The sequence below is a fragment of the Chrysemys picta genome, chromosome 2, assembly GCF_011386835.1.
Source record: "Chrysemys picta bellii isolate R12L10 chromosome 2, ASM1138683v2, whole genome shotgun sequence".
NCBI classification, from domain to species: domain Eukaryota; kingdom Metazoa; phylum Chordata; order Testudines; family Emydidae; genus Chrysemys; species Chrysemys picta.
In genome coordinates, this window is record NC_088792.1 from 1,295,756 (window position 1) to 1,313,433 (window position 17,678).

Sequence of the window (17,678 nt, forward strand, 5' to 3'; positions counted from 1 at the left end):
GGAAGTGATAGACTTGGTATATCCCGGTCCCGGCAGGCAGTAGTGTGCTATTAAAAGTCCTGCCCAGCCAGGCCCGACCCGCTCTTCTCCGCCCTCTGCCCTCCCACCCCCTACCGAAGGGGCAGGGCGGCAGAAGCTTGGTCCTGCCCGCTCCCCTGCCTCTTCCAGCAGTGTGCTGGGTTCCTGCCCCTCCTCCTCCTCCTCTCCATCCCTCCCTCCCTGCCAGCTGATCAGCTGATGGCCCTTGCTAGGGAGGGGGTGGAGGAGGAGCAGAGTGGGGAAGGGGTGTATGTGGAATCGGGGCATATCCCCTCCAGCCCCCTGCCGTGAGCACCCCACGACCCCAGCCCACACCCCCAGCCCTCTGCCCTGACCCCCCCCCACACACACACCCAGCCCTCTGCCCTGAGCTGAGTCCTGCAGCCCCGCACACCCCCCAGACCCCTGCCCTGAGCCCTGTACCCCCCTCACACACACCCAGCCCTCTGCTTGACTCCACACCCCCCCCACGACCCCAGCCCTGACTCTGGCACCCCCACACATACCCAGCTCCCCCCCATGCCCTGACACCTGCACCCCCTCACATGCCCCCAGCCTTCTGCCCTGACTCTTGCACCCCACACATCCCCAGCCCCCCCACACCCCATGTACCCCCCACATCCTGACTCTTGCACCCCCCACATCCGGACCCCACCCCCACCCTGAGGACCAAACGGGAGCTCCTGCCCCCCCCCACATTCCCACCTGCACCCCTCGCACCAAATGGGAGCTGCCCAGATAAGCACTCCACACCCAAACCTCCTGCCCCCACCCTGAGCCCCCACCCTCATTCTAGCTCCTGGCCAGACCCTGCACCCCAACCCCCAGCCTGCTCCTTCACCCCCAGCCCTGTGCTCAGTGCACTCCCACCCTCAGCTCAGTGCAGAGAGAGAGGAAGAGAATGGGCCATAACCAGGGAGAAGGTAGGTACCCACTGTATGTGGGCAGGGCCGGGACCCCAGACCGGTAGCGGGCTGAGTGGGTCCAGCAGCCGGGATTCCGGCTGGCAGGAGTCAGTGGGTGGAACCCCTGAGCGGCAGCGGGCTGAGCCGCTCATCCCACTTCCTGTCTGGGGTCCCGGCCGCAGGCCCTGCTCAGCCCGCTGCCAGTCTGCGGTTCTGGCTGCCGGACCCTTGCCAGCCGGGGTCCTGGCCGCAGGCCCCACTCAGCCCACTGCCGGCCTAGGTGAACAGAACCCCAGACCAGCAGCGGGCTGAGCGGGGTTATGGCGTAAGATCAACATTTTAATTTAATTTTAAATTAAGCTTCTTAAACATTTTGAAAACCTTGTTTATTTTACAATACAACACTAGTTTATTTATATAATATATAGACTTATAGAGAGAGACCTTCTAAAAAACATTAAAATGTATTACCGGCACGCAAAACCTTAAATTAAAGTGAATAAATGAAGACTCGGCACACCACTTCTGAAAGGTTGCCGACCCCTGGTCTAGATGGTGCTTGGTCCTGCCATGAGTGCAGGGGACTGGACTTGATGACCTCTCGAGGTCCCTTCCAGTCCTACTGTGACACTCTATACCTTGGGGGAGCGCCCTGTAACCCCCATATTCCTCATTTTGTATATGTAAACCTTGCCATGTGAGGTATCAGGGGAAAGGTTATGATCTGCTGAAAATCATTTCTCTGTCCATACACGTGTATCATTAATGCATATGAACGTATGTGAATGTGTTGTATAGTTGTCACTAAAACATGCTGTAAGTTGGGGAATCAGCCAGATATTAGCTTCCCAGAGACAACAGCCCGGGCGGGGTGTCAACAGTCATGGTCCAGCAAGGGAGGTGCAATGCAATGACTCACCTGCATGAGGCCATACCAGGGGAATTGCTCAACCTTGCCTGGAGACTCAGCAATGCACCCAGACATGCCTGGACTTGTGCTCCCCAAGCACATGGGACTGAGGGTATAAAAACCAAACACGGGCCCATGCTTGGCCTTTCTCCTGCCCCCACCATGCGGAAAGCAACTAGGACACTCGGAAGGCTCCAACAGAGGGGACTGGCCTAGGCTTAGGGGACAAACCTGTATATTAAGGGCTGCAATATCCAGTGGGGTGAGAAAAACGGCTTAATCTAGATGTTGCCCAGTCTAGTAGGGTTGAGAGATTAGACTGCGTGCTTTCTGCCCATCTAAGTTGGCAGCAACAAGGGCCGGGGTCTGTATCTAGGGGTTCTGTTTCAATAACGCAATGCAAAACCGGCTCGAGCCCCCACCCAGTGACCTGGGACAATTACATACCACCCCCTGGACGCCTCTAAGAGGCAATACTTCCCCTCTCGCAAGCACGGAGTCTGAGTGTAACAGAAAAATGTTTAATAACATGAGGTAAATGACATCAGCATTAAATTGGAAAAACACCACAAACAGGATTCACAACACAAACCATGAGCAAAAAACCCACCCCAGCAAATTGGGCTGTGTCCTTTCCCGTTGGTTCTTGAAACCAGCAACCCAAGAATCACCAAAGTCCCAAAAGTCTGACAACCCCCCCAAAGTCTCTGTCCCTGGTCAGTGCAGCCCCAGAGTTCAAGGGGGGGGGCAGGGTGTTAAGGGGCACCTTACGTGATCCGAGGCAGACCGGCCGCCTCTCCGCGGGGTTCCACTGCAGCCTTCACCACGAGCCGCTCCACTCCACCAGCTGTCCAGTGAGCTGCTCCCGCCGTCCCACGAACTGCTCTGGCAGCTGCTCCACTCTGCTCACCGACCTGTGAGCCACTCAGCTCCACTCCAACTGTCCCCGCGAGGCTCCACTCTGCTAGCTGCTCTGCCAGCCGCTTAGCAATATAGCTTCAGGCTCCCCCACTAGTTAACACAGCCTCAGTGATCTCAGCTCTTAATAACTTTAGCTCTTTTGTGATTTCAGCTCTTAGCGGGGAGCCCCAGTGCTGGTACACCATTGGCCCAAAGTGAATTCAGCTCAGCAGCCTGTAACTAGACTCCTAATAGAATCAAAGTTAGCTCTGACATTCAACAGTGGGGAGAGGAGGTAGTGCAATTGGTGTTTCAACCCCTCAGAGAGGGCCCATGCCATCAGGTACAAATACCTGACCCCATCCTCTGTCTTATCACTAGGTTTTGTAACCCATGCCCCTTGTCAAGGGAGTGCTACTTAGGTAATGGTGAAGGACTCGCTCAGTCCTTCTGTCATACAACAGTTCCACTGGCCTTGATTCACAGAATCAGGGTAACAAAACTTTATTCTTCCTGCCCCAATAACAGAGAAAACTGGGGATCCCACACCAGCCAAAGTAACCACTTTCAGTTGCTGTTGTTTCATGCCAGGCGGGTGGGTGTGCCTATGCAAACAAGATCAGCCCCTAGAGTTCTTTTCCACACTCGCCATAATTCACCACCAGATGTCAGCGTAGAGCTCATCCTGACTCTGCTTACACTTATATTTTCTTTTATTTCGGTAACTACTCTGACTTTTTGCCTAACACTTATAGTCACTTAAATTCTATCTTTATAGTCAATAAACTTCTTTTACTGTTTATCTTTACCAGTGAGTTTGTATGAAGTGTGTGGCAAGTCTGCTCAGATTTTACAAAAGTTGGGGGTATATCCACTTTCCATTGATAAAGTGGTGAACCAATTAATAAATTAGTTAATTTATTACTAATAAATTCCTGAGGTACAGTGCCGGGAGCTGGGGGGATTTGGCTCTGGTGTCTTTCCCTGTGTGATCCATGAGTGGCTCTGGGAGCGTTCACGCAATCGAGCTGGGTGTGGGGCTCCACATGCGGTTGTGCTGAGTGATCACAGCACCTGGAGGGGTTGCTGCTGGTCACTAGCAAGGCACTGTGAGAGACAGCCCAGGCTGGGGAGAGTTAAGGGGGTACAGGGGTCCCACAGTCCCAGGCTGCACCCCGGGGGTCCCATCACACCCACCATTCTATGATTCTATAAACCAGCACAAGCGGAGCACCTCTAGATTGTACACAGACATACTAGATGATGATGACGATGATGATGTCTCCCACCCCCACCCCCATCAAAACAGCCTCAGGCCTAAGAGAAGGTGCACAGAGTTCTGAATGTAGAGACCTTGAAGTCAAAACTCACTTCTCCCGCAGACCAGTGGTAATAATTTCGTGGCCTATAACCAAAATGGGAAGGGAAACAAACTGGGAATGTCTAACAATAGCAGATGAAAATCACAGACACCGGTCTCGGAAAGAATCTCCCAATCTAAGACTCAGTCTGTAAAATGGAGCTACTCAAGCACTGTGTGTTATGCATCCCCCGTTGTGGTTGGATGCCTGTTTCCTTTGATCACTGTCCTAAGGTGCCCCTTGGGATCACAGTATCTTATCCCTTCCAGAGCCTTTTTCTCCAAAGTGATTTCTGCCAGCCCCCTACAAGTGCTCCTGAGATCCACAGTGCGGCACAGAACAGTGAGAATCAGTGGGGCAATCCGAATAGCAGTCCTGGTCTGGAGTTGTGATGAGCACTTAGGATGTCAGGTTTTATTTGTGACCAATAAAGTGCTGTGGTGCTCCCAGTTCCTCTTGGCATTCCTACTGGGGCAGAGTTAAGGTTGTGTGGGAAATGTCACCTCAACTCTCCAAAAGTGCAAAGTTTGTGTTTATTTTTTCCTTATAACACTAACCTTCTAGTAGGGGCCAGAGAACCCTACCTCCATATTTCCTGGTTTTCCAGTGTTTGAGTTCTGGAAATTAAACTCTCACATTTTGGACGAGCGTGAGGAGCACAGGGCAGAACTGAGTGCCTGCACCCTTAACTCCATATTAACAAAAGTTTGGTGTGTAAATTTCCCTTGTTTTATGAGACGGCAGGGATAGTGGTGGAGACATGATTGAGACACATAGGGAGCCTTCTGAGTGTTCCTTAGCTACCCGCTCTGGCACTCTTTCTGGCCCCTCCATTCCTCTGGCAGGATTGGAGAGGCCAAGGAGAGGAGGAAGGCCAGTGACTGAAGGACTGTGAGCAGTGCATCTAGCAGATGGAAGCAGCATTGGGGGAAGGGGAGCTCTGGACTCCCTACCCCCTCCAGTTGGTGCCCATTGTGGAGAGAAGGGGCTCAATGCTTCCCCTGCCCTCTGATGGAGGGGAGGAGAACCCCAGAACTCCAACCCTCATCAAGAACCCTTCCCCTACCTGCTACCACTTCTGACAGTAAAGGGTGTGCAGAGCCTCTTCCTTAGAGCTTGCCAGAAACTGCATTTCTGTTCCATGAAATATTCCAAAAATATTAGCAGTGAGTCTTCTGGTTCCCAGTCCAGTGCACCTTCCCCTAGGCTGAGGTTATTTTGTTGGGGGAGGTCTTGCTATCAAAAAACAGTCTGATATTTTTTTTTAATTTTGGAGGTGGTTCTCGGTACCGTTTGCTAGATCTCACTGGGATAAGTCCAGTGATGTAAGTTCTAGGTAGATACTGCCCATAGAATTCTCTCTATTAGCATAAAAATAAGTCTTTATAACAAAGTTTGAAATTTTAAAAACAGATCATTTGGGGGGAGATTGTCTCATGAACACCTTATATAAATAACACCAAATTTGCACCATTCACTCTACACCATGTCCTGAACTGACATCAGTTTTCAAGCCAATCTCTGTATGTGGATTTTCGAAAGCTTTGAAAAATTGGCTTTAGTCAATTGCAATCTTTACTATGGCATGGCTACTTAATCAGATGGTCTATGCACAAGAAGGCAGAATTAAGGTTGCATGGGCAACTGAACTTTGTTATTTCCTGACTTTTGAGGGACAGACTTTGCCTTTTTCTTGTTCTCTAAATAATTTTACTATGGAAATTTCTATATAGAATCCCAAAGTGTGCTTTGTATTTTACATACATTTAGGACGGCAGATCCGCACCATGAAGTGAATAGTCCCAGATCCCAGTCCTGAAAACCATGCAAGCAAATGTGTGTGTATTTGCAGGTTGGGCCTTCCAAGAGAGTGTTGACAGTAGTAAGCACTAAGCTCGGTAGGAAGTTTTTGAACGTTCAGGATACAGACAAAGAAGAGAATCAGAGATGCAATGAGACCTTTCTTGTATTTTATTGCTTTCCTATTTGGATTTTGTTAAACCTCCTTTTCTGTGCTATTCCCTCTCCTGTCAGTCCAATATGTAAATACATCTTACAAATGTAAAATTACTCCATTGTCATTGTCCTTTGAGCTCACTATTACCTCCATTCAGTTTCTCTCCACTTTTACAGCCATGGCCCTCTTGATTCGAATGGCTCACTACCTGCTGTGTGTACACATCAGCAATAATATAATATAATATAATATAATATAATATAATATAATATAATATAATATAATATAATATATGGAGATACACCTATCTCATAGAACTGGAAGGGACCCCGAAAGGTCATTGAGTCCAGCCCCCTGCCTTCACTAGCAGGACCAATGACAGAGGTTCTCTTCCTTTTGTTCAGTTAGTTAAATCCTGGTCTGGATTTTGTTTCTCTTTTGCTTTTCAAAAAAAGAAGAACAGGAGTACTTGTGGCACCTTAGAGACTAACAAATTTATTAGAGCATAAGCTTTCGTGGACTACAGCCCACTTCTTCGGATGCATATAGAATGGAACATATATTGAGGAGATATATATACACACATACAGAGAGCATAAACAGGTGGGAGTTGTCTTACCAACTCTGAGAGGCCAATTAATTAAGAGAAATTTAATTATGCTCTAATAAATTTGTTAGTCTCTAAGGTGCCACAAGTACTCCTGTTCTTCTTTTTGCGGATACAGACTAACACGGCTGTTACTCTGAAACCTGTCATTTTGCTTTTCAGATTGTTTACGGTTGTTCAGAGCATGATTGTAACTCTGCCTTCCCTAACCTGCCGTAAGATTAAAGTCTTTCAATAACCTTTCAAAAGTCAAAGGTACAGTTCTAGTACTGCCAATATCGTTCTCTAGAATGCCTTACTCTCTGCCATAACAGTATCGATACGTGAAATACTGAACACCGCGTGAGAGTCTGTACAGTAATTGTAACCACATTGGTGCTGTGTTCTAGGTCTGGGCAAATCTCCCAGTAACAAGTCTGGCCTCTGTGGAGAACGCAGCCATTGAGATGCCGGCTCTGGGTCGTCCTTTCCAGCTGGGGATGCTGTATGATTGCCGCACAGACTCCATCATCCCAGGTAACTGTACACAACACTGATTCCATTGATTTGGGGAAGGGGGGGACTCCAAGCCTTTGCAGTCTGTCACAAGATGTACATTGCTAAATCTTCTAACCCAAGCTTGGTTCTTATATTAGGCCTAATGTCGTTTTATGCTAACGATTACTACTACCAGACCTCAAATGAAACACTAGGCCTTAGGCTCATTGCAAAACCCATTTTAAAATAATCTTTAAGTTTCTTTCCTTAGCCCTATTTGCATTATAGCTTTAGCTTCATTTGCCCTCATTTAGTAAGCATCTTAACTCTTCCTAAGGTTTAAATGATTATTTACCGGATCACCTGAGCTCAGGTTATGGTCAAAGGTCAATATCCAGTAACTCACACAATTGAAATAGTTCCGGGTAGCCACTGTCACACTGTCTGGAGTGGCTCACAACCATGAGAGCCTGTCTCAGGGCAGACTGTCAAAAGCAGGGCAGAGAGCCTAAACTGGTGCTGTGTTCTGTAATTAGATTTCACCAAGCCAGTAACAAATGTGACCTCCTGGATCATTACACCAGTCTTACCGTGCAGTCACAGACAAATAGACTCTCCAGTCCACCTTGCAGCCCAGACAAACTGGACTCAATTGACACTCTCGATCAGGGGTTTTCAAAGTCTGGGTCGCAGCTGGTCAGGGAAAGCCACTGGCGGGCCGCAGACGCTTTGTTTACCTGAGCATCCTCAGGAACTGCCACTCGCAGCGCCCAGTGGCCACGGTTTGCCGTTCCCAGCCAGCGCGGGCCAGGCCACCGCTTTCTGCAGCCCCCATTGGCCGGGAACCACGAATCGCGGCCACTGAGAGCAGCGGTACCTGTGGACGCTCAGGTAAACAAAGGGACCGCGGCCTGCCAGCGGCTTTCCCTCACCAGCCACGACCCAGCCTTTGAAAACCCCTGCCCTAGATCCTACCTACACCGCAGACAATGCCCGCAGCCATTCCTGTAAGAAACCTTTAGATAGTTGATTAACTAGGAAAAAGGAATGAGAGTTATTTACAGGTTAAAGTTGCAGTGATCTGTCTGTTCAAAGCGTCTTTCAGGGCAGACCCAGGAAGTGCCCCTGGGGATCTCTGGCTTCAGTTTAGAGTCTAATATACAGGTGACCTGGTCTGGTCCCCAGCTATGAGTTTGTCAGTTCTTAGCTAATGCCTGAGCCTGGGCAAGAGCTGGCATCTGTCCTGCCAGCGTCACAGCCACATCCCTTGTTTCTGCCTGTGGCCTGTATCCTAGCAGGGGTCAAGGCCTGGATTTGCTTAGACTGAGAACCTGCACTGCCTGTGGGCACCTTAGTGCAACTGTCATTCTGAGAAGAGAACGACGACGTGGGGCACAAGAGGAAGTGGTGCACGTGGCAGCAGTGGCTGAGTGCCGTGAGAAAGTGGTGTCGTGCTGCCTTAAGGGGGACGTGCTAGCTGCATGCAGAGCTGGAGGAGTGTAGGTAGTGGGTGCAGTTTCTAATGACAGATGAATCCGCCTGTGCTGAGCAGCGGTTCTGGACCCGACCCACAATCACTGAGTGGTGGGACTACCCTGTCATGCAGACATGCGATGACCAGCAATGGGCTCGGGACTTATATGAGAATCCTGGAGCTGTGAGAGGAGCTTGTTCCAGCCCTTGAGCACTAGGACAAAAGGATGAGAGAAGCAACACCAGCCACAAGTGGGTGCGACACCGGATTGTTGCAGTGACTATCAGTCCGGTATTGGAGAGTCAACTGTTGGTTCTGTAGTGATATATGTGGAGCCCCGCTCCTGGTCACTGGCCCAGTCTGAGGTTGTTCAAGATAGGGCAAGTCGGCCTTGTGACTTTTTACACAACTTTGGGAACCTGGGCCTGAGGCTGCTCTGTGTGTTATGTGTTGTGGGTCGGTGTGTTTCACCTTCGACCAGACCCCCTCAGGCAAACTGCCAGGAAGAGGCTTTATTCTGTAAAGAAACATAGAGCCGATTCCAGTCCAGCAGCCTCCTCTCTGCTTGCTGCCTCCTGCCCCCAGCTTCAGTCAGTGCTGAGACCCCAGGCTGGGAGGGCAGAGGGAACTCCCCAGCAGGAACCAGGAAGGTCTCCCAACATGCTGCAGTTTGTAGACCACAACTTTTAGTTCCCACTGCTGTTGCTGAAGCACACTGGCCCTTGGACTATCTGTGTTTGCCAAGCAAGCATTGATTTGCTACTCCACAGCTGCTGAAGGTGGGCGGTGTCCATGAAATAACTGCAGTCTTTGTGTGAATGGGTTTCCTGAACTGTGCTGGAGCCATCGATGGAGAGCATGTGCCCCTCCAGCCCCCAAAGTGCACATGGGTCTATAAACTGAAAAAGAGATTGCTCACTAGTTATGCAGGCCATGGTGGACCATCAATCATAGAATCATAGAATATCAGGGTTGGAAGGGACCTCAAGAGGTCATCTAGTCCAACCCCCTGCTCAAAGCAGGACCAATTACCAACTAAATCATCCCAGCCAGGGCTTTGTCAAGCCGGGCCTTAAAAACCTCCAAGGAAGGAGATTCCACCACCTCCCTAGGTAGCTTCACCACCCTCCTAGTGAAATAGTTTTTCCTGATATCCAACCTGGACCTCCCCCACTGCAACTTGAGACCATTGCTCCTTGTTCTGTCATCTGCCACCACTGAGAACAGCCGAGCTCCATCCTCTTTGGAACCCCCCTTCAGGTAGTTGAAGGCTGCTATCAAATCCCCCCATCTTCTCTGCTGAGGTGTGGTTCTTCAGCTCCAATCCATTCAGGATGGAGGTCAATGGAGAAGGTGCGAAATGCTTGGGAAAATAAGAGGTGGGAGATGGGGGCTTGCATTTCAGTGCAGGTCAGAAGAATGTGGGTAGTGTAGTAGTGTGTCTATATATCTCCTAGAAATGGAAGGCATTTTTCTGCATTGAACTACAATGTCTGACTGCATAAATTTGAGGTGTGCAGCAGGGTACAAAGTAGACTTTCCTCTTGTACTGAATGCTGTGCTATGCAGCGTTAGTTTGCATACAGTAAAACAGTGTGTCTGTGGATAGACAGTTATTTAGAGTGCATGAAACAAGTCAGTGTAAAGACTAGGCAATAGTAATGTGCAAAGAGAAAACCGTGCAGAAACAATGTTATATTCAGAGCCTAAATGAGACTATACAGCCTCAGGACACAAAAGTAAAAGTGAAGTTTGAATGTCTGAAGTGTACACGTGCATAGCAGGATAACTTCTGTGTAGTAGTTAATACACAACAGAGAAAAGAGGGGTGAGTAGTTATTTCAGTGTTGTGACACTCATACACATCGTGTAGCTGTGGTGGTGGCAAGTGAAAAGAGCAAAAACAGTTCTGTGATGCTGATGACTTTTACTGTATGAAAACCATCTTAAAGTGCAATTAGCGCATATAATTAACAAAGTAAACTGCTGTAATGAGCACAAGACACATGACAATATTTTTATGGGTTCAATTAAAACAATGTAAAGAAGTCACTGTAATCAGGTGGCTAGGGTTACCATATTTAGTGCCTCCGAAAGGAGGACACTCCACGGGGCCCTGGCCCCGCCCCCAGCCCCGCCCCTGCCCCCGCCCCAACTCTGCCCCCTCCCCAAAGTCTCCGCCCCCTCCCCTGCTTCCCGCGAACATTTGAGTCGCGGGAAGCCTGAAGCAGGTAAGGGGGAGTGTGGGGGGAGGAGGCGCGGCCCACCCCCGGCCCCCGGCACTGCCGGTCCCCAGCCCGTCCCCCGGAACCGCCGGCCGAGCCCCCGAGCCCCCGGCTCGGCACCGCCGGCTGAGCCCCCGAGCCCCCGGCCCGGCCCGGCACCGCCGGCCGAGCCCCCGGCCCGGCACCACCGGTCGAGCCCCCGGCCCGGCCCGGCACCGCCGGCCGAGCCCCCAAGCCCCCGGCCCGGCACCGCCGGCTGAGCCCCCGAGCCCCCGGCCCGGCCCGGCACCGCCGGCCGAGCCCCCGAGCCCCCGGCCCGGCACCACCGGCCGAGCCCCCGGCCCGGCCCGGCACCGCCGGCCGAGCCCCCGAGCCCCTGAGCCCCCGGCCCGGCACCGCCAACATCAGCCCCTGCCTACCTCCCTAGCTCTCTGCACAGCAATCTCTCTCTCTTTCTCTCTCTCTCACACACACACACACACGCACACACACACACACACACACACACCCCTGCCTCTGTGTTCAACAACCTGAGCATTCCACGTTGATGGTTTGCTGTGTGTCCCAGAGCAGATCAGCACAGCACTCAACAGCTGTCAGAAACGGAGCTTCGAAAGGGGAGCGGCGCCTCCATGGCTGCCAGCCGAGTTCAAAACAATGAGCAGAGCGGCCACTTGAGGGATCATGGGACATTTCTGGAGGCCAGCTACTGTGCTCAAAGCAATGGACGTGTTCACACTGACAACAGAGCGCAGAAGCCACTGCACTGGGACCCTTACTCCTCTCGTCAGGGTGGTTTTTTTAGAGCGCTGCAATTCCGCAGTTACTGCGCACTAAGTGCCTTGGCAGTGTGTACACCATGGGCGTTTCTGCGCAGAAAACTGATATACTGCCCTGTAACTTCCCAGTGTAGACATACCCTGAGTCTGGGCTCTGACCCAGGTTTGAGCCCAAGCCACCCCTTCCATCCACACACAGATCAGTCTGACTCGGGTCAGCAAGCACTCAGGCCCTGGATCCTGGACTCTGCTAGGGTGGTGGGTCCCCAGTCCTGCTGTGACTTGGCTCCAGGCCCTGTCATTGTGCCGTGGGGCTGCAGACTGGAGTCAGAAGGTCTGTGTAGTGATGGTGTGTGGAAGCACTAGCATGACTGTGAGACCCAGGTTTACAATACAGCATGGACACACAAGTGTGGGCTTGCAAACACCACGTCCACAAGCCCACAGATCTGGGCTTAGTGTACAGTGTAGTCATCCCTAAGAGACTTTCCCATAGTCCACATGGAGTCTGTGGAAGGGCAAAATCTTGACCCAGATCTCCTGAGTCCCAGACCAGTGCCTTAAACACAAGGCCATCTTTTCTTCCTAGGGCTTGAGTGCCCCCTTTGCCCCCTATTTAATTACAATTGTGAATAGGTGGGGCATAGGAACAGTTCATAAATTCAGCTGAATAAATATATGAGCAGAGCTGCTCTAGACCCTGAGACCTGTGTCTGAGACCTCCTGACCCGCCGTTCACTTACACATGCTTCCCCCGAGCTCCACCTCGGCTATGGGCACTCCAGGCTTCTGGTTAACCCTTCAGAGACAGAGTTAAGCTTCTTGCACGGCAAGGAACATGGGCTTAGCAAAAAGGAATGTCTTGTCCATAGACCTGTTCCTGTTAAAGCACCTGAGATGTCAGATCTTGGAAAGTAGCAGAAGTCCAGAGACGCAAGCCCAGCACATCCTTCTTATGTGTGGCAATGGCCTCTGCTCAAAGCAGAACTCCGCTCGTATATAGGGCCTGTCTCTGGGCTCAGATTGAAGCTCCAGACCCGCCATATATGCTCATCCCCCTTGTAAGACCCAGTGTAGAGAGACCCCAGACCCCATGGAGGTGGGCAGTAGTTGAGTTCAGGTCCATGGCCTCAGACTGTTCTCAGCGATGGTCCCTCAGTGAAGTGTCAGACATTTTCCCAGGCAGGACACTATCTGCACTGCAGCACAGCAGGCTTGCCCTTGGGCACATTCACACTGGTGTTGAGTAGGTATGTGGGCACACCTACTTGGGGAGCCTTTGAATCCTCTCAGTGGTATTCTGATTAGAGAGACCTCTCGGTACTGAATCCTGGCTGTGAAGGACTGCAGGGCGCATGAGGCAGTGATGGGCACCCTCTGGGACTGGACTGAGCTTCCCGGGGGTCAGTGAGTTGCATGGGGGCAGGGACCTGGAAGACAGAGCTGCTGCTCCCCTTGGGTCTGGGCTGAGGAGAAGAGATGATGGAGCCCTGCTGGTGAGTTGCTGGGGTTAAAGACACAGAGGGTTGCCAACTGTCTAATCACACAAACTCAAACACCCTTGCCCCATCCCAGCCCACCCCTTCCCCGAGGCTGCAGCCCTGCCCCACTCCTTCTCCAAGGCCCTGCCCCTGCTCACTACATCCCCCTCCCTCCGTCGTCCGCTGTCCCCCACCCTCACTCACTTTCACCGGGTTGGGGTAGGGGGTTGGGGTGCAGGAGAGAGGGCAGGCTCTGGACTGGAGCCAATGGGTTCGGAGTGTGGAAGGGGACACTGGGCTGAGCCCGGAGCAGAGGATTGGGGTGCGGGAGGGGGCTTGGGGTGAGGGCTCCAGCCAGGCGGTGCTTACCTTGGGCAGCTCCTGGTTGGCGGTGCAGCAGGGCTAAGGCTACCCTGGCTCTGTGCTGCTCACGGAAGCGACTGGCACATCCCTGCGGCCCGTAGGGCAGGACCAGGTGGCTCCACATGCTGACCCTGCCTGCAGGCACCGCCCCTACAGCTCCTATTGGCTGCAGTTCCCAGCCAATGGGAACTACCTAGTTGACGCTCAGGGCGGGGGCAGCGCATAGAGCCACATGATCGCCCCTGTGCCTAGAGGTTGCAGGGACGTGCCGGTCACTTCCAGGCAGGGCTGGCTCTAGGTTTCTTGCTGCCCCAAGCAAAAAAATTTTTGGCTGCCCCCCAACCCAGCCCTGGACTCTTCCCCCTCCCCCGCACCCCTTGCCACCCCAGCTCTGCCCCCCCCACACACCTCCTGCCACCCCAGTCCTGGGCTCCCCCCCTCCCCACCAACTGCACCCTCCTGCCACCCCAGCCCTGGGTCACTGGTAACTCGCTCCCAGGGCGGGTCATTCATCAGGAATTTTGGGTGTGCACAGAACACAGACAGGATTGGTTCCCGTATGGTTACAGAACTGCAGTGAAGTGGAACAATGTTCAGCTTGTGTGATTGGAGGATGTCTGGATGCATATTATAAGACTGTCCTACATAAATGAGGAAAAGTTGAGGTGCCTTTATTATTCTTTTGTTCCATTCTTGGTTTCTATGGGGAATTTGCCAATGCAATATCACTGTCTTCCTTTTAAACAAACAAACAAACAAACAAAAAAAAGGCAATGGCTGTTGAAAATAGCAATTCCAGTCCTAATAACCACTGGGAAGCATTTCTTGCTCAATTTATTCTACTTTTCCTACAGCAAGTTCCAGTGGATCAGTATATTTGATTTGGGGGAAATGAAGTAACAGCCGCCCAAATTGAGCTTGAGCACTCCTGAATTTTGAGGTGTTCAAATCTGGAAGGCAGGTGCTGGATTCCCTTTCTGAATATTAGCTAAATCTGGAAAGGAAAAGTCAATTTCGGCTTCCATGGCTCAGAAGTGGAAATCCTCCTACGTGCCTGGTGCTGTATCTAAAGCTGCCCAGGTCCAGAGCCTCCCCTCCCTTACTTTTCATTTTAAATTCTAGTGGGATCCACGTACCTGCCTTGCTAGGCTTCAGATAGAGAGGTGCACTGTCCATTTAGTCCACCCAATTCTTTCTTTGGGGGCTGCAAGGTGAGGTCACACCAGTATCCCTAATCCAGGCTGGGGAAGTCTTCTGAAGGGGATAATCTGGGCCAAAGCCTTCTACTCCTTGGGCATACTTGTTCCCCGTTCTAGGGTTACCTACCATATGTCCGTATTTTCACAGACATGTCCGGCTTTTTGGGTTTTAAATAGCCATCTGGGAGGACTTTGTAAAACTCTCAAAAGGTATCTGGCTTCAAGACTAAGCTTGATAAGTTTATGGAGGGGATGGTATGATGGGAGAGCCTAATTTTGGCAATTAATTTGTCTTTGACTATTAGCGGCAAATATGCCCAATGGTCTGTGGTGGGATGTTAGATGGGGTGGGATCTGAGTTACTACAGAGAATTCTTTCCTGGGTGCTGGCTGGTGAGTCTTGCCCACATGCTCAGGGTTTAGCTGATCGCCATATTTGGGGTCGGGAAGGAATTTTCCTCCAGGGCAGATTGGCAGAGGCCCTGGAGGTTTTTCACCTTGCTCTGCAGCGTGGGGCACGGGTCACTTGCTGGAGGATTCTCTGCACCTTGAGGTCTTTAAACCACGATTTGAGGACTTCAGTGGCTCAGACACAGGTTTGATACAGGAGTGGGTGGGTGAGATTCTGTGGCCTGTGTTGTGCAGGAGGTCAGACTAGATGATCATAATGGTCCCTTCTGACCTTAAAGTCTATGAGTCTATGATTCTATGAAGATTTCCCTCCCAGTGCAGAGCGCGGTGCGGCTGACCGGGCGGCCCAGCTGGATTAAGCACTCACGTCGGGGCCTCCAGCAGCCAGAGCCCCTCCCCGGCTCCCCCCTCTCCTCCCCTGCAGCCTCAGCACGCCGCGCCGGCAGCACTCTGGGGAGGGCGGGGGGGGCGGGGCTGCGCGCTCTGCGGGGTAGCGTAGCAGCGTGTCTGACTCCACGTGGAGCCAGACACGCTGGTCTGAGCGGCACAGTAAGGGGGGTTGGAGAAGGAGCATGGGATCCTGGGGGCAGTCAAGGGACAGGGAGTAGGGGGAGTTGGATAGGTCAGAAGTTTGGGGGGGGGCCTGTCAGGGGTGGGGGTGTGGAGAGGGGTCAGGGCAGTCAAGGGACAGGGAGCAGGTGGGTCGGGGGCTCTGGGGGGGGCAGTCAGAGGACAGGCAGCTGTTGGATAGGCGTGGGAGTCCCGGGGGTCTGTCTGGGGGTGGGGGTGTGGATAGGGTTCGGGGCAGTCAGGGGACAGGTAGGGGGTGGAGTCCTAGGGGGGCAGTTGGGTTGGGGGGGTCTCAGGAGGGGGCAGTCGGGGACAAGGAGAAGGGAGGCTTAGATGGGGTCCCAAGGGGCAGTTAGGGGCAGGGGTCCCAGGAGGGGGCAATCAGGGGACAAGGTGCAGGGGGGGTTGGATGTTCTGTGGGGGGTAGTCGGGGGCAGGAAGTGGGAGGGAGGGGATAGGGGGCGGAGCTTCCCTTCCCCCCCGTGGGGTGTCCTCTTTTTTGAATGTTAAAATATGGTCTCCCTGCCCTTCCCAGAGCCACCCCGTTCTGGCAGTGCAGCTCTCCATCCACAGCAGGCTGCAGCATGAGTAGGGTGACCAGATGTCCCGATTTTATAGGGACAGTCCCGATTTTTGGGTCTTTTTCTTATATAGGTTTCTATTACCCCCACACACACACACACCACCTGTCCCGATTTTTCACACTTGCTGTCTGGTCACCCTAAGCATGAGGTCTCAGCTACCTCACTCCCTCCCTCTCCCTTTCCTGTTGATAGCAGCTGAGGGAATGCTGGGAAATGTAGTTCTTTCCCTGCTCCGGGGCTGGCTTTATAGGCAGGGAGCTAACCAAGGAACTACAGCTCCCAGGGCCCCCTGTTGGTTCTCAGCTCCCAGGCTGGATTCTTGTGCCCCTTGGAAATGTGCCGCCCCAAGCACCTGCTTGCTTTGCTGGTGCCTAGAGCCGGCCCTGCTTCCAGGAGCCGTGCGGAGCCAGGGCAGGTAGGGAGCCTGCCTTAGCCCCGCTGCACCGCCAGATTTATAGTGGCCCAAAGTCTCCCGGATTGGCTTCAGTAGCCTCTGGGAGATCGAGCCCGATTCTGGGAGACACCAGCCAATCTGGTCACCAGGGTTAAGGCTACACTACAGCTGCCCTCTTCTTAGTGCTGAGCCGTAGCTCAGGGACGCCGTCTCCAGAGCTAAGCACTGAGGGTGGCGGCTGGAGACTGTCAGCTGTGCAGCAGATCTGCAGGTGATTGCAGACAACTGCGGAAAGCGTGTGTCATCCTGGGGCTATTGCCCTCTGACATAACAACTGTTACTGCCGGCAAAACCCAAAATTACCCCACTCCTTGTTTCACCTGCACTCCCACTGACAGACTTACAAAGTGCTGGCCTGAACTCCTGCTCGTTCAGTAGCCGATGCAGGAGAGGGCCCAGAACTATAGGGCTAAGGGAGAGCGCGCACTCTGGGATGGGCGGAGCTGTGAATATCGCCAAGAGTGCTGGTTACGGTTTGTAGCAGGGTTACCCACTCCAGCCCTGACAGGGGAGAAGCCAGCTCTCGGAGAGGGCTCAGGGCTAGGAGAAAAAGCCCAAGCGGATTGGGGAAGGAGCTACACTGGGGCCACGCCCCAGTCAGGGCAGCTGGGGCTTATAAGAAGTTCAAGGCAGCCAGAAGCAGAGCAGAGTCTCTCCTCTAGCGGTGGAGGGAGACCGGCCTGGCTGCAGGGGAGTAAGAGGGTACCTGGGAGTGAAGCAGGGCTGGGGAGAGCCAGAGGAGCAGGGGAGCTCCAGGCTGGTGACTCCCCAGGCTGCAGGGCCTGGTTCCAGGCCCATAGAGGTCCTGGGTGGTAGAAGAAGGCAGCAGGTCAAACCCCATGGCCTGTGATGAGTGGCATTTACACTGCAGTCTGCCCCATGGAGTGGGCTAGGTGAGGACTGGCAGTAGCCCAGACTGAGGCGAGGTGGGGGTAGTGGGGGTTCCCCGGGGAGGGGAGACGAGACCCACAGAGATTGTTGG

General features: G+C 52.7%; 1 protein-coding gene across 3 annotated transcripts in view; it reads left to right on the forward strand.

The window, feature by feature from the left end:
• LOC101935999 (uncharacterized) overlaps nt 1-17,678 on the forward strand; it is a 93,423-nt gene that overhangs the window by 39,218 nt on the left and 36,527 nt on the right. For all 3 annotated transcript variants that reach the window (XM_065586429.1, XM_065586427.1, XM_065586428.1), the window contains exon 4: nt 7,069-7,195. In XM_065586429.1, coding sequence (XP_065442501.1) covers nt 7,069-7,195 — 127 coding nt within the window. The remainder of the gene's footprint in view (nt 1-7,068; nt 7,196-17,678) is intronic.